Raw genomic sequence first — 17725 nt, 5'->3', positions numbered from 1 at the left:
TGAAAAATGTCATTGATATTTGAAAAGATGGTGGAAAATGGGAAAGTTTCCACAGTACTGAAGAAGAGCAGATGCCCTGGTTTTCAGATAACAGAACAAAATAGGGAGCTGGGCTGCAAAGCCTTTCCAAACCCTTCTATAAAAGGGCCTCCAAAACAGATGCTTCTCAAGCTCACTGATGACCAAAGCTGTCCTTTCAGGCTTCACCAAGGCATGGAAACCTCTGCAGACAGTTGTACAATCTCTTTACCATGGAAGCTACCTGGTAGTCTAACAGTACTTGCAAATTGGCAGGGGGCAGCTTCTTACCATTCATGGGCTGCCTAGTTAACCATCCCTTTAAGCTTTAAATAGTTATAGCCTTTCCTCCTTATGTCGCTCACAAGGCCTGTTCTCTTAACACTCAGTCCTCTTCAGCTGAGTAATTGAAGTTACAGCCAGCAAGCCAAATGCTAATTTAAGTCTGGGAGAGTTCACCCAAATGATGATTGGTTTGTCCCTGGGGTTTTGTCCCCTATAATTGTGTAGCTGTTGATCCCAAACTCTTGTCATCTGTGAATTCTTCTTAACTCTTTGAAAAAGGGCTTTGTGTAATTTTGAGAGCTTAGGTCACGGTCAATTGTCTATAAAGGTAAAAAATCTTCTCCTGTTTCTCCTTTTAGTTTCCAGCCCTATCCATGTGTCCCCTTCCCAGCTGTCTATGCACCACCATGTTGTCTGTTCATCAGCCACCATCCTTCTTGCCTCCCGCCTGAACCCTGGACTCTACTTGTGTCCTCCAGTCCTGACAGCTGAGCTTGCTTCAGCCCAGGCCACTTCGTGACTTTGTCTTCACCATGTCTCTGTGCATGTAGGTTCTGTCTTCTTGTCTTGGTGCCAGTAACGCTTTAATGAACTCCAGTTTTGGGTTATATATCCCGCAACCATTTATCTTCTTTCCTACTTGAAAGTTGCTGTTGTGTTGTGATTGAGTTCAATACAAATTGATGTTATTGTAGAAACCTATGGGTTACAGCTCTGTTCTGCAGGGAATGGTCAGCAGTACTTCTGGTGTTCTTGTGGACCGACATACTACTCTGCTCACGTGGGCTTGCTCCTGGTTCATTTCCTTACTAATTTCACTGTGCAGTGGGTATGGGCTGAAACACTCTCATCAGCTGTCAAAATTACAAAAACTCTCTAATTGGATGAACACCCAGCCTAGAATAACTGTGAACAATCTCTCCCCATTGGCTAATTTCTCTCTAGGCTTAGAGAGAATCAATAATGGGTCACATAACTTAGGCAAATAGCAAAGAAACATAAACATTTTAAACAAGATATAGGCTTCAATAGGCCCTACTGAAATCACCACCTGTACTTTGGGAAAGCAAAGGAACAGAGCTGCTGAACAGGCTGAAATTCTTCTCACCAACTGCCACCAAGTGCTGTCAAACTTGGTCTCCACTTCTGTCACACACTTGTCTGTCTAGGCTTCTGCTTGTGTATTATTTTGTCTCTTTTGTCTGATTCCCCTAACCTTGGGTAAAAGTCTTCCTCCAAAAACACCAAATCTACAGAATAAGCTGATCTTTCTTTAGGACCTGTCAACAGATCAGCTCCCCTCAGAATGTAGCTTAGGATTCTTTTTTCCTCAGAATATCTATTAACTGTCTTATTGGTTTTTTGGATTCTCTCTCCTCCAAGAAACAGAGATCCCCTTAAAAATTCTAGGATCTCCTTAAAATTAGCATCCAGTCTCTGATCCCAGGTCTTGGCAAACCACCCTCACAATTGTACAATTCTTTTTTTCTCCCTAATGGACTCTATCACACTCTCCAAGGTGACTTCCAAACCTCTTCTCTCTTAAGAGGTTTTCTACATTCCCTCTTCCCCATCAACAGAGGTCCTTAGCTTCTATTTTACTGAAGCCACATGTTCCAAGCTCCCTCTTCTCACTCCACACCTTCAATCCTCTCTGCATCATCCTCCATTCTTTTTTTTTTTTTCCAATCTCAGATGAAGAGATGGGCTTTGTCCTGGCAAAGGCCAATCCCTCCACTTGTGCACTTAATCCCATAAAAAATCAATAAACATTTATTAAGCACCTACTACGTGCTAGGCACTAGGGATACAAATGATGAAACAATTTTTACTCTTTACTTTCTAACTGGATCTTACATCCTTATACCCCGCCCTCTCTAGGCTCCTCGGAAAGCTCATTTCTCTTAATTATTCCCTCTTCCTCCTAGCTCCAGTTTCTCTTTCCATGCCACCTATAAATATGATCAGGTCTCCCCATACTTTAAATACTTTCACTTCCATTTCTCAAGCAACGACTTAGGCCTTCTTTTCACACATTCCTAAAAAGGGTTATCTACATTTTGTTGTTATTTTCAGTCATGTCCAAAATTTTGTGACCCCCCACTTTGAGATTTTCATGACAAAGATCCTGGATTGGTTTACCATTTCCTTCTCCAGTTCATTTTACAGAAGAGAAATTGTCCAGGGTCACACAGCTAGTTAAGTGCCTGGGGGTGGATTTGAACTCAGGTCTTTCTGACTTCAGGACTGATATGCTATTCACTTTGCCACCTTGCTGCCCCCACTATCTACCTGTCTACACTGGCCCCCTTCATTTCCTCACTTCCCACCCCTCAGTTTTGTAATCTGGCTACTAATACCATTACTAGACGACTGCTCTCTTCAAGGTTATTAAAAATCTTTTTGCTGTTGAGTCTATTGGCCACATCTCAAGCCTTGTTATACTTGATGTCTCTATGGCTTTTGCCACTGCGAACACCCCCTTCCTCCTCAGCTTCTATGATACCGCTCCTCATTTCCCATTTGCTAGGCTATTATCCATGTCCCATCCACTAAGTGTAGGTGTACCCCATGGCTCCGTATTGTGCTATTTTCCTTTTATCCTTCCTGGGGAATCTAATCAACTACAATGGGTTTAATTATCATCTCTATGCAAAAGTATCATACCTTGCTATCCTGAGTTCTAGTCCCAGCATAAAACCATCTGCCAACTGGACTTCTCTACCTGAATGTGCCATAGGCAGGCCAAACTCAACATATTTAAATAGAACCCATCCCCCCCCCCCAAACTCCTCTTCCTAACCACTATTTCTGTCAAGGCACAACCACCCAAGTTCACAACTCAGTCACCCTCAACTTTTCCCTTTCCCCTCATCCAATCAGCTTCCAAGTCTTGCTGATTCTAATGCCAAAACAACTTTCATCCTTCCCTTTCTCACCACTCACATGGACACCATTCTAATTCAGTCTGTCATCACCTCACCTGGACTATTTCAATAACCACCTAATAACAGCCACCCTTCCTCCAATCTCTCTCTTCTCCAATCCATCTTTCCACCTAGTTGCCAAAACAGTCTTATTCAAGCCACTGCTTATGCAGTTTGCCCCTATGAAAAACTATAAACTCCTTTCTTTGGCATTCAAACCCATTCACGTCCTGGCATCAGCCTTTTTGTCTACTTGTTTCTCACATGTTCTAGTTCCCCTTCCCCAGACTTTGCACAGGCTGACCCCCTGTGCCTGGAAGTCTTTCCCTCCTTACTGCTGCCTCTTGAAATTCCCAGCTCCTTTCCCAAGGTTCTTATGTGGAAAAGGGATCAGAGTATTTGTTCTGTTTGACCCCAGATGGTGGAAATGGGAGCAGCAGGGTGTGCAATGGGAAAAACGCAGAAAGGTAAATGTACGCCTGGGGTCAGCAAGAACTCCATTATGATGAGAGACGTAGAATGGACTACCACAAGAAGCAGCCGACTCCTCAATGGAGGTTTTTAAGCAGAGGCTGCCCTCTTGCAGGGTGTGCTAGGGCGGCTTCCTTTCCCACACGCTGCAGAAGTCCCATCTATCTTTCCAATTCTACGATTCTGTGAAGGCTCTATCCAAGCATCACCTACACCAGGCCTTTCTTGATATCCCTCCCCTAGTTACCAGCATTCTGTTCTCCCACCCAGAAGATGCTTTGTCCACATTTGGTCTTTATTCATCTGAGCACAGCTCGTTTCCTCCCTAATGAATGTGAACTTCTGGGGGGCACCGCTTGTTCTGTCCCCCACCCCTTGTATCTCCAGTGTGCAGTAGGTCCTTAATACATATTTGTTGAATTGCACTCTCAAGACTCAAGGGTTTTAGGGGCAGCTAGGTGGCACAGTGGATAGAGCACTGGCCCTGAAGTCAGGAGGACCTGAGTTCAAATCCAGCCTCAGACCAAACACTTGACAGTTACTAGCTGTGTGACCTTGAGCAAGTCACTTAACCCCAATTACCCAATTAAAAAAAAAGGCTCAAGGGTTTTAAATTTTATAAGAGCTCCCAATGGGGGACCAATGTGTTGTTGCATGGAGGATAGGATGTTCTGTTTGAACATAAATTCTCAACCTAGTCTAGGTGAACAATCTTGATATGACAACAAGAAGGCTGTGATGTAGACACACCCTGGAAGACACATACCTTGTGAGGTTAGCTAAACACCAGTATAAAAAAAAAATTGGCCAGTCTTGAGTCACAGTTAAGAGTGAACTATAACCCTAACACCTATGTATTTGCTGTAATGGCTTATAATCACCAGGAAAATTTCATCTGGCAATGATGGGTATTTGAGAATGGCTAACACTACCACGATAATACTCATCTGAAAACACTTTACCAGGTGTTACGTTTATTTCTGCCCCATTCCCTCTCCCATAAACAATTTGTGCTAATAATGACATCAGTCTGTGGAAGTCCATAATTCCTGTGACTGAGGAAGCAGTCACTCTTATAAAGATGGAAACAAGAATGCCATTTCAGCAGGAGTCAGAAAAAAGAGCACGTGCTTATGGAAGCCGGAGAGGTAGTGGCAAGAAGTCATTAAGAATGCCCCCACTGTACCAACACATAAGAAATGGGCCACTGAAGGAAGTGAGCTCAGGAGACAAATGTACTGACAACTTGTTAGAACTGCTTTTCTAGGACAAAGTCTGTAAAAATCAAGTTTGGAAAAAGCAGCTAGGCTACTGGATACTGATTTTGGTCCTTGTCAGCAGCATCTAATCTGAATGCCCTCCCTTTCTCTCCTTCCCTCCCCATACCCCACACCAGGAAGGGAGCCTGAAGCCAAAAAGTGAAGCTAGAGAGAAGCAGGGACCGGCTGAAGGAGTCATCTTCCCCTTCATGGATCAGGCAGGGGTGGCTTGTGATGGCTTGAGAACTCCTCCACCCTCCACCTAGGGCCTCTGGCTTCTCTCCTCACTCTGGGGAGTACCCTTTCTGCATTTTGCTGCTTTCATTCCCCCCCTGGGAATCCTCCAGAATTCAAAAGAAGGGCTGAGGAAGCAGTCTGGAGGGCACCTCTTCTACCATCATTTCGGTTTGTCTAAGGTACAGGAGTACGTCCCAGCAACATGCCCCTCATGGTTCAGACACCATATATTGAGCTACTTGTGTCAGCTCCAGCAGCACGAGTACTAAGAGAGACAGGTCTGGGATACGCTGGGAGAGCATATCAAAGAAATGTCTATGGAAACGGCTTCACAGGGGACCAGCCCTACTTGAAGTTGCTCTTCATTTAGGAAATGGGGTCCAAGAAGAAGGGGAGCCCTACTTGGCTCAATGTCCTTGAAGAATCCATCAGAGTAGAGCAGAGAAGAGTTTCTACCACTAGCTCCCCACCCCCACCCCTGGACCTGTCAAAAACACTTCTTGTTCCCATACTTTATGTGATGCCCTGATGGGACAGGGATCTGGAGTGTGAGTGTGAGAGTGTGTGTGTGTGTGTGCGCGCGCGTGCGCATGCACACATGCAAACACAGTGGAGGCTTTTGACAAGCCAGCCTTGAGGTGCTAGGGCTGGGAGGACTAAAGCCCACGTCTTTTTCTACACTGTGTCACCAGTCTTGTAGCATGCCATATATAAATAATGAACAAACTGCCATAAGCTCTTATACCACTACCAAGACTTCTGTTCAGTAAAAGAAAATCTCATTACTCACATTATAGTGATATCTAAGTGACACTAACCAGGCACATCTATTGAATAAAAGGTATCTCAAACAAATCTGGCTAGTTAGTGTACAATCAGGAAATGTGGGTGTGAAACAGTATACACAAAACATAAAAAAAACTTATTCCTATCAAGTTACAAGGGCCTATGCTGACGAAGTTATAGATTCCCATCTGTCAAAAAAAAGAGTAATAACGCTGCAAAGGAGTTGGAAGTTTTCTGTAATTTGAGAGAAGCCAGTGTCCCCAAATGACTTTGTATACACTGTTAGATACACTGTGCTATTTTTAATTGAAACTTAAAATGTTTTTTAGGCTTCTACTGGCTTACTCTGATAATGACAATAAAAATGTGGATTTCTGATCTTTATGGATACTTTTAAATTTGCTTGTACTCTCAGTCAAAAACTATATATCCTTGTAGTTTTTGCTAATAAAAAAATTCTAGCCAGGAAGTTAAACCAATTTTAGGGTTCCTACCAGTATGTAATAATAATAAAAAAAGAGTAAACCTGACATGAATTCACAATAAATTTATTTTACATAAAGGAAGAAGCTTGCCGTTAGTGAAAAATTAAGTAGAAAACAGATCTCCTGCTTTCGATCTAGTTTACTCAAAAGTAGAATCCCCTTGTTAGTGAAAACTTCAGTAGAAACAGAGAATCCTGTAAGAAAACATCCTTGGCATGAAGTAAAAAGCTCTTAACACCAAATCTGAGCAATGAAAAATTTACCATGCAACATTATTGGCAGAAAAGCCTAGTTCTGATGGCTGGTAGTTTCTGAGTCTCTTTAAGACATTAACATGGAAGACACTTAAACCTGCTTTACATAGTTAATCATTTATAAATATCATGTCATAACTGGTAGTCTGGATAGGGGCCTCCACTTAGTTGAGCAGTTCTAAGTAAGTAATTGGCACTTTGCCCTTTTGATTTCCCCTTTCACCCATCAGCCAGTCTGAATCCATACCAACGATACTGTATACTGTGATCACCTAGAATAAAAAAAGTTTGTAGTTATTCATTTTATTAATAAAATACAACAGTGATCATAACTGCTCTTGTGAATCATGTTCTATACAAAAAATAAGAAACACTTCTTCAAAACCTACCTCCAACTAGCTCAAACTCTCAGTTTTTCAAGGGGTTAAACAGTATTACCAAATCTTGTCAAAAGATGCAATGTCTCATAGGGCTACTTTTCCAAATACAGACAAAGCACCATCTTTACCAACTTTCTGACATCTTATTCTGTTATACAAGATTTTAAGTCAAGAAAAGACAGACAATAATATAAACCATCAGAAATCTATGGAGCCATGTCTGTCCCCGAGGGAACATCCCTAAGGTGGTGACCTTAGGACCTTTATACAACAGTAGTTAGTATCCCTTACCTCATCTGCGAGAAGTGATAATTCACTACTGTTTGCAGCATCATAATCATAAAGAACCCTGGCTCTCCTACTTCCACTGGATTCTTTCAAGTCACTGAGGATGGGAGAGACAATTGTGCTACTTGCTGAAGGCAACATAGAGGAGGTAACTGGGGCTGATGAGGAAGCTGAGACAATGTTGGACATGGAAGTTGTGGGAGCCTGATTGTTGTTAGATACGAAGGCAGATGGAAAACTGTTGAAAACAAAAGGACCAAGGGATTATTTCTCTATTTCTTACTTTATTTAAAAAATTAATATACAAATTAGTCGCAAAAGTGTTTACATTTCGGCTCACAACAATGAGCTTCTTTTTAGTTAAAATGAGGGATTCAAATACTCCTCAGAGCAGATAATCACATTTGCAGGACTACTGGTTAAACTCTGAAGGAAAGAATTTTCTCTGAGAAATCAGTCAATAAATATTTTAAGAAGTTTCAGTTGTGAAACAGTCAGCACCATCGGGCCACCACTTGGTGGCACTATTCACTTTCTTATCAGCTTTCATTTTGGGAAAAAAGTTAATGACAAGATCTGCTGTGGCATATCCCCCAGCTCCCATTCACTTCTAAGTCCGCAGAACAATGATGCTGGATAAAGTTCATAAAGCTCCAGGGAGAAATAACTAGAAGTGTGTTACAAAAGCTTTCTCCTAAAAGATCTCTGGAACAAAACACTGCTTTTCACAAAACGTTTCTTCTGTATGAAAGAATTTTCCAGAAAAGTAGAAATTTACATTTGACCTTAAAAATGTTATATGAAGGGGGGAAAGGGGCAGGCAGAGAATGGAGCATTTATTTAAATAGTAATGAAAGAGAAAAATTCCCAGAATTCCCCCTTTAAAAATTCAGATACAGAAATGAAAACTCTTGTCATGGACAGATGGGCACCATTATAATCAGTATTAATCAGTTACCTTTACCTTATAAAAATCCATATTTCAATTTAAATGGTATAACATAAAAGTGGGTTTCTAATTTTACATTCTAGAATTATACTCCCCATTGTTTGGTCATTTTTCAGTTGTACCTAATCCTTCATAACCCCAAATGGGGTTCTCTTGGCAAAGATACTGGAGTGGTTTGCCTTTTCCTTCTCCAGCCCATTTTACAGATGAGGAAACAGAGGTATACAGGATTTGTCAGAGGCCAGATTTGAACTGAGGAACATGAGTGTTACTGACTCCAGACCTGGTGGTCTATCCACTGCACCACCTAGCTGTCCCACATTCTCCATATCCAATAATATTAGATAGTATTTATGTAGAGCTTTAAGGTTTGCAAAATGCTTTACAAATATTCTTTCATCTGATCCTCACAACAACCCTTTGATGTAGGTGCTATTATTACCCTCATTTTACAGATGAGAAAACTGAGGCTGAAAGGTTAAGTGATTTGCCCAGGTTCACACAGATAGGAAATGTCTAAGGCTCAATACTCAATTCTTCTAGACTACAAGTCCAGCACTTTCTCCACTGTGCCATCTAGCTGTCCCCCCAATCTCTCACTTCTAACATCTCTTATATAAGCCCACCACCCTGGGGCAGGCAAGCCCTTTATCACCTCATGGCTGGTCACCCTGCCACCAGTCTCTCCCCTCAGCTGTAAAAGTGGGCTTCCTACAGGGCAGCTCTGGCCATATTCAGTAAACTCTCATTGCCCCCATTACCTCTAGGAGCAAATACAAAATCCTCAATTTGCCTTTTAAAAATTTTTACAACTTGGCCCCTTCCTATTCCCCTCAACGTGCTCCACGATCCAGGGACACTGGTCTCCTTGCTGTTCCTCAAACAAAACGCTTTATGTGCCAGCTCTGGGCATTTTCACTGGCTGCTGCTCTCTATGCCCGGAATTCTTCCCCTCCCTCCTCACTGTTGCCTGCTGACACCCCTGGCTCCTTCAAGTCTCTACTAAAATTCTAAACTCTGTAAGAAGCCTTTCCTGAATCCCCCCTTTAATGCTAGTGCTTTTCCTCTGAGATGACTTTCCATCTATCCTGTCCTATCTTGGGAGTACACAGTTGTTTGCATGTTGTCTCCTCCATTAGACTGTGAGCTCCTGGGGGAGGGGAATGTTTTTGCCCTTCTTTATATGCTTATTACTTAGTATAGTGCCCAGCACAGGGTACTAGCTTAATAAAAGCCTGATGACTTGACAAACAAAATTTTGCAAAGAGGAATTCTCACTAATCTGCTATTCTGGGAAATATCCTGGGGCTATGCTCCCAGCTTTCTTCTAAACACTGCAAGCTACAGCAAAGTTTAATAGAATTTATATTTACCAGAGAACAATGTTTATAAATACTTTAATTTAATGCTATTCTTAACACAGCTGTCCAAATGACAATTTTTTCTATTACTTTCATTGCAATTTTATGCAGTTTCATCTATGCCTCCTAATATTTAGAGAAAAAATAAGGAAGTACTCTTCAAAGTCATTAAAGCTGTGTGCTGAATGAACATTATTAGATTCATGAAAAGAAATTAAAGCCAAATCAGGATTTTTGATTTATAGAATGGCTGCTAATCATATTACATCATATTAAAGAGAAATTAAGTTCAATTCTGGCCTCAGACACTTACTAGCTGTGAGACTTTGGGCAAGTCACTTAACCCTGTTTGCCTCAGTTTCCTCATCTATAAAATGAGCTGGAGAAGGAAATGGCAAACCACTCCAGTATCTTTGCCAAGAAAACCCCAAATGGGGTCACAAAGTCTGAAACTACTGAACAGCAACATAGCCTTTGTTCACTCGAACTTAACTTTTTCCAATTAGGATAAAACAGACATTCTGACATAATGAGCCAAGAGAGCCTGGTCCCCATTCCCTCAACACCCCCTCTTCCCCCAAAAGAGGGAAAAAACAGTCTATACAACCCTATTTAAATTTTGTTAAATACTTTGGTTCAGAACACTGAAAAACAAAGCTCATTTGGTAGAAAAGGGGGTGGGGGTGGGGAAGGTTGCTTCAAAAATACAACTTTGTTTCAAAAGGGAAGTTAAAATAAAAAGCAAATACTTCTGTTAGGTGGTTATGATCAAAACAAATACTACAACTACCAAATTTAGGTTCCACCCTTCAAAAGGTCAATAGTGTTTTCGAAGTATCTCTATCCCACAAAACCCTAATGTACATTTCTTCAGTGATAATTCAGTGTTCCTCCCAAAAGATCGAAGGAGGTAGGAAAGCTCTTATTTCTCTCAGCTCTGTGTTCTTGTCTCAGGCACATAGCACCTATCTGCTTCTCTGCCTGGCTGTCCTACTATTTGGTGTTTCAAGTTGCACCTGACAGAAGTCTTGAAAAGGTAGGGTAGTCTTATGGAAAATTAAGAAGAAAAAAGATGGTTTTTTTTTCCTATTTGAAACTTATGCCCAAACATGCCATTTTAAAAATCAGTATAACTTCTTATACTACCATGCAAATGCCAACTAGGATTCATACAACATAGATTTGTTAAGATTATTGATGTAATATTTTAGAATCCAATTTGATGTTCAAGAATTAAATATTATTTTAAATTCCAATGCCTCAGTTAACTTTATACCCTTCTTAGTGCTATTATTAAAATAGAAGTCTTGAGTAGAAATAAATGTAGGTTTAGAAAAGAAACAAATGAGGTTACCTAAAACCACCCTTTTGCTGGTAACCTGTTTTTTGAGTACAAAAATACCCTATAGGCCCTCAACCAGAGCACAGGAGGTGAAGACCAGTAGAGTGATTCTAGACTAGGACAAATCTTTTGAACTTTAACTCTAATTTCTGATCCTGTTCTCTTAATACCAGATTATTCTAGTGGCTCCATCCAAATTGATGGAACCAGGTCTGTCTCCTCTGCTTTAAGAAGAACAGAGCAAACCCTCCACGGAGACTCCTGTCCTTTGCCTCCCAAAGGCCTTTCTAGACAGCTTCAGCCTTCCCAGAGCTCAGCAAAGTTGGTGAGTCAGGCTGATTCCTTGTCAGGTTCCCTGGCCCTGCCCTGCTTCATATGTGCATGACCCTATCTCCCTGCAGACATGTGCAGATGGCAGACTCAGGATGACTGATGATGACAAGTTCCCAGCCAGTTCAGTGAGACGGCTGCTGGACACTGCCTGTGTGATTCTAGGCAGCAGCTTAACCTCTCTGAGCCAGACCTTTTCTGCAGAACAGGGATAATAATGCCTGCAGCACTGACCTCTCTGGGTTATTAAGAGCATCAAAGGAGAACATGTAAAGAAAACATCCTGCAAAACTCCAAGTACAATATAAACTGTAGCTGTTATGATTCTCTTAAAACCCAGGATGCTTTTACAGATCACTCAGATATTTTAAGGTCTAATGTGGAAGCAAAAATACCTCCAGGAGATAGCTAACTGTACATTTCAACTGGATTCCAAGAAAGAAGTTGTTATGAAACATGGGTTGGGAGGCAGCATGTACAGTTGGGAAGAAAGCTGACTTTGTAAGACTGGGGACTAGGTTCAAACTCTGGCTTTGCTGCTTCCTTGTTTGACCTCGAACTCGTTTGTTGCCCTCTCTGGGCCTCTGTTTCCTGATCTACGAAATGAGGTGGCAGGAGCTCCGTGAGCATGAGATCTATGACCCTGTGATGTCCTTCAGACACGACTGACCCTTCACCTAACTGGTCCACTTAGACAAAGGACTCTCTTCTTTGGGTCTCAATTTCTTCATGGAAAACAAGGTAAGTGGACTGGGCTGCATTGATTTTATGAGGCCCAAGTTATTCCTTTTTTTTTTCCCCCACAGTTCCTTTTGACTCTCTCAACAGGGCTCTTACCTACATACTGAATGTTCAGATACCTAAATGTTTGCAAACAGTAGCAAGCACTTTAATGTATGCAGAGAACAGTAAGAACCAAATTACCATTCTTTTTTTTTTTCTTGTTTGTTTTTTGCTTTTTGGTGAAGCAATCAGTTAAGTGACTTGCCCAGGGTCACACAGCTAGTAAGTGTCCAAATTATCATTCTTAAAAATAAACTGATACTAAATGTTACAGAAACCTTTAACATCTCTCATCTTCATTCCTGTGATCAGTTCACAGGGAAAGCCTCACTCCTGGCTGATCCACAGCTCCAGCTCAGAAAAGACACTCATTCCTACCTCCCAAGTTGTTTCTGCAGGTCCAGCATGTACTGGTAGCACTGAGCATAGTAAGTCATCTGGGCTTCCACAAAGTCGTTCAGGCAGCGAAGATGGTGGGCCTAGGAAAGAAAGTGAAATAGCAGGACCAAGAACTGATGAAGAACGATAAAAATCCACAATTAACTTAGTATGCCACTGCACTACTGAAGGGAGATAATATGAAGGCTGTTTCACTAACGTGATCACATCACAGTATGTGTGTATGGAGGGGGCCATGTGAAAATAAGAGAAGTGGGCCTGAAAATCTGCATGGCCCTACTGGACAAAGTGAGTCAAGGGACAAATTTGTATTTTTCCCACTTGTCATGACATATTCCATACAATTTATACCCCTGTTCGCATCTCCTGGTAAGCACTTTTAATATTTTCATCCCTCTGGAATATACCATCTATACTTATTGCTTGAGTGTTCAATAGTCAAAATGAACTATTTTGAATACTCACATGTGTACTGCTGATCCCTTCCAGAAGGAGTCTGGTAATCTCTGCTTGACGGTCAAATTCACTCTGAATTATTCTTAATTCCTGTTCACACTTAAGACAAAAAAAACCCACATCTATATGCATGTGTATATATGTATACACATATACATACATGCACATACACATATATTTAGAATTCACTGAAAAGAAAAATGTGTTAATTCAGCATTTAGGCTAGTCCTTCAATTATTTTTTCTAAAAATGCTTTTACTTGACAATTAGCTAATTTTAAGTCTTACCATATCACTTATCTACAAGGGAATTCACCGATGCTTGACTAGTATATGTATGAGGGGAATTGCCATACAAAAGAAAGGTAAATATACACAAAATACTGGGGAAAAATGCAAGGAAAGAACACAAGACATTTTAAACAATATTTAGGACTAATTATTTCAGTATCGCAACTATTTTCTTCTTCCATTTCATGAGGTTTGCTTGAAATATACATGTGTTCACACATATTTACATAAGTAAATTCTAAGCATTACTTTCAAAACTGTCTTTCTTGTTTTTGCTTCCTTTTGAGCTTCACTCTGTTCTCTTCTGTGCATTTAAAAAATGTCACAATGGCCCTTTTATTGGCATCACTATTGATAACCCCTGACATCTCCTTCCTCCCCCTAAAAAAACTACGGGAAAAAAAATCTTTGCAACAAATAAGCATCGTCAAGCAAAACAATCAACAATTTTCCAAAGAAGCTGTTCCTTTCCAAGTTACCGCTGATATGTGAAATATCAAATCTGATGATGATCTTTTCTTCCTCTAGGCTTCCTCTTTCTCCTTGGTTCTAGCCCTTAGTTACCAAATGCTGATGAAACCTCTTCACCTTGGATGTCCCAAGACAAAACTCATCTTCGCCCTCCCCTTCCCCATCCTTAACCTGCTTCTGCTGAGGCATCGCCATTCTTCTAGGCACTCAGGGTCACCTCTGCCCTCACTTCCAACATCACCAGGTGCCAAGTGATGTCAATTCTATCTTTCTTCTATACTCACACAGCCGCCATTTAGTCCAGGCCTCCACTTTTCTCTGACCTAGGCTACTGAAGTAGCCTCCTGACGGGCCTGTCTGCAGTCTCTTTCCCCTCTGGTCCATCTTGCACACAGCTGACGAACACAGACTGACAATAACGTGCCTCTGACCAAAATTTCTAGTGGCCCTTGATTAGTCAGGATTTACAGTCTGTCAAGTCTTCCAGGCTTATTTCGCATTATTTCCCCTGATACACTGAACGCTCCAGCCAGACTGGCCTAGCCGCTGTGCCCCTCACTCCAGTGACTCTGTGTGAGTTTCTTCAACGTCTGGGATACACGGCCTTCCTCATCCATACATCTTAAAAACTCTAGCTTCACTGAAAACTCAGATCAAGTGCCGCCTCTCCCTCCCCAGCAGAATGCAAGCTCCTTGGGGGCAGAACACGTTCTATTTCTTTGTCTTTGTATCTCTAGTACCTAATTCATAGTGGCAGGCATTTAACAAAAGGAAGGGAGGTAAAGGAGACATTATGTTAGGTTTCTGAAAATGCAATTTTCAGTAAGTTTCAAGACAGTATTTTAATGATCTTCAATTGTTCCTCTGGGTTTTTACTTCAAATTTAAAAAAAATCTCAAATCAAATAAACAAATCTTGGGGATAAAGCTCTGAGATCCTGCCCTGTTGTACCAGTTACTGCAATGAGGCTGCACAATTTTAAGGCTTCTTGGTAAAAGGACTCCTTTCTCTTAGATTGGGACCTTTCTCCTCTGAGGTGCTCAAAACTAGCAAGTGATAGCTGACGTTTTTTTCCCTCTCCAGCTCCTCAGGGCATCTTTTGCAAAAGGAAAAGCCATCAGCTTTTCTGTGACATTGTGAAGTTACATATTTCTCAAAGTTACAGCCAACCCTGAACTACCCACTGCAAACTGGAGTCGAGACAAAAAAGTTCACTGAAATTCACGATTCACAAGTAATTTTTGCCAATAATTACTGACTTCACCTCAAGTCTTTGCCCAGAATTGCTTGAACAGTCTTGCTAATAAATATCCAAAGAATAACTGCTCAACTCATCCAAACTGACTAGCTCAGTAGAGGTACATCAATGGAAATGGAAACAGGATCATCAACATCTTTTCCGCTCACCACATTCGAGTTGCTTTAAGTCCCATGCAACCAGGCAAGCACAAAGACTGTCTGGGCAGACGCTTTTCTCTTTCTCTCAACCCTTTTCACCCTCTAGGTTAAGGCATCTGAATTAGTGATGAATAGATAAAAAAATCAGGAAAAGGGAAGCATCAGTAAAGCTACTCATAATATAACTGGACAAGCAATTGCCACCTCACTTACCTAAAGGGGAGAAGTAGGTTCACTACCAGGGTCGAGCCTTTGGCAATACATCTGCATTGCTTAACAAATCATGTGATGAAGTCATAAAAATTATTTTTGGTCTCAACCACACGGTACCCTGTGCTTTAGCAGTATGTTCAAGAATATTCACTTAGATGCTAAAAATACAAACCAGATCAAGAAAAGTAAACAAAGATTGTCAAGAAAACCAATAAATTCAAGGTTACTTTTGAATCATGTGCATCTACAGCTGACTGGACAACTGTCAAGGCTTAGGGGAAAAGAACAGAAGAGAGGCAAATTAACATTACAATAAAACTCTGATACAACATGGATACTGTGGCAAATCCAGAAGGGTTAACAAGGGAAGAGAAGAGGAAGGAAGTAACCCTATTTATATAAGGCCTACTATGTGCTAGGCATTTGGGCTAAATGCTTTTATAAATATCTCTTCAGAATCATTCAGTTAAGAGGTCTTAGAGGCCAGCCACACTTGCGCCTTCAGTTGTAAAAACACAACACAATCTGAAGGGTCTGTGATGACAAAATCAGAGACATCCATAAGACAGTAATTTTCCACATTTAGATTAATTTATATGATTTAGCAGAGAACACAGGCCTTGGGAGTCAGGAACATCTTGGTTCAAATATAAAGTCACTTACTCTAGTTTCTTCATCTGTAAAACAGTGATAGTATTTGTAATGCCTTCCCCCTCACAGGGGTATTGTAAAAATCAAGTGAGTATCTTGGCCATAAGGAGCCACAGAAATTTCAACTGGAGTGATTACGGATGTTTAAGTAAAAGAATGCTGCTAAATTTCAAAGGACACCAAAGATAACTTTACTGGCAGCCTGATTTAATATTTAATTCTGTAGGAAAAAATATGTACTTTATCATTTTAGTTCAGTATATGTTGGGAACACAGAAGACTTTGGAGACTGGATTGAATTCCTGCCACTAGGACACAGACCTAACACTTTCTGAAGAAAACAAGAAAAGTTTAAGTTATATTTTATGTATTAAGGCATGTAACATATTTTAGAATGGGTGCTTCAAGAGTTAACCTTCAGCTATACAGAAAAATCACACTACCCCAGCATGCCATATAACTGAGGTACGGTATATGGTAGGAGAAAAAAAGCCTTTTCCTGCCTGCTCTTCTAACTGCTCTAAGGTATAACTTGGAAAAAAGGTACAAGGATGCAAGAGAAGCAAAAGACCAATTCCTCACCAGCTTGCTCAGCCCCAAATACGAATCCAAGAGGACTTGACCCCTCCTGCCCCAGCACCTGGCTGTTCTGATAGGTGGCTGCCTCCCCTGCTTTCTCCTCGGCAGCTAGCTGGCCACCCTTCTTGCCAGTTCAACTCTGCCATTGCCCCCTGAAGAGTGGGTGTCAACCACGGCCTCCAGGGCCTCATTCACCATTCTTGGCCATTCTTCTCCTCTAGGCGCTCCCTTAGAGCTTCTTGAGGACACAGACTGCCTTTTGCCTCTTGTGCCCCCTTGCACTCTGCCTGGCATGTAGCAGGTGCCTAATCAATGTTTACTGACTGACTTAATAAGTGCTCATTCATTCATTCATTCATTCCCACACTAGGGTTGAACATCTTTAGCCTGAAAACAAGTCTCCCGACAACCTGGCAGTAGTGGTCAGACTTCTGGAAAATCCAGCTGTGTGGCTAAATGCATGTGACCTAGCTACATCTTACAATATTCTGACAAGATCTTAAAGATGCTTAGGTAAACAGGTTTCTATCATGTTTATGAAATAGATATCTTTAGGGCAGCTGGTAAAAAAAAAAAAGCCCAAGCCCAAACCCAAGCCCGATCACTGCAGAAAAGAGAGTTTGCTCAGACAATTACCACAGGCCCTTCCCCTACTATAAACTACAAGAACTAACAAAACATGTTTGAGCCAAGATGACAAGTATACTTGAAGGGATGGCTGTTCTATAGTTTTGGGGTCCTATTGTGCTAAAGAGCTGATTATGATGAGGCCCTTAAAATATAACCAACTAATGCCACTGCCAGGTAGAGGCCCATTCATGACTTAGACTAGATTAGGGATTAAATTGGGTTCTGTGAAGTCTTAAAAAATAATTATAACTATATTTTAATATAATTGGTTTCCTTTGTAATCATATGCATTTTATGTATTCAAAAACATTATTTTGAGAGGGGATCCATAGGCTCTGAGTATATGATTATAAATTTTGGCAACACAAAGGGGCCCATGACACACAAAAGGTTAAGAACCCCTGGACTATATAGACAGATTCCTATAATTTTTAACACTAAACTGTGAGAGCCAGCTCCTTTGTGAAACTGATTAAACCCAAT

General features: G+C 41.1%; 1 protein-coding gene across 2 annotated transcripts in view; it reads right to left on the bottom strand.

Moving 5' to 3' along the window:
• Positions 1 to 6515: 6515 nt before the first annotated feature.
• SH3GLB1 (SH3 domain containing GRB2 like, endophilin B1) overlaps positions 6516 to 17725 on the bottom strand; it is a 48901-nt gene continuing 37691 nt past the window's right edge. For both annotated transcript variants that reach the window (XM_020988753.2, XM_078156555.1), the window contains 4 exons: positions 13020 to 13109; positions 12534 to 12634; positions 7394 to 7628; positions 6516 to 6994 (listed from right to left, as the gene is read on the bottom strand). In XM_020988753.2, coding sequence (XP_020844412.1) covers positions 6887 to 6994; positions 7394 to 7628; positions 12534 to 12634; positions 13020 to 13109 — 534 coding nt within the window. In that variant the 3' untranslated portion in view covers positions 6516 to 6886. The remainder of the gene's footprint in view (positions 6995 to 7393; positions 7629 to 12533; positions 12635 to 13019; positions 13110 to 17725) is intronic.

Source organism: Phascolarctos cinereus, unplaced genomic scaffold (genome assembly GCF_003287225.1).
Source record: "Phascolarctos cinereus isolate Bilbo 61053 unplaced genomic scaffold, phaCin_HiC Scaffold_5;HRSCAF=322, whole genome shotgun sequence".
Taxonomy (NCBI): Eukaryota; Metazoa; Chordata; class Mammalia; order Diprotodontia; family Phascolarctidae; genus Phascolarctos; species Phascolarctos cinereus.
Note: the sequence above shows the minus strand (reverse complement) of the source record. Positions and strands in the feature narration are given on the sequence as shown.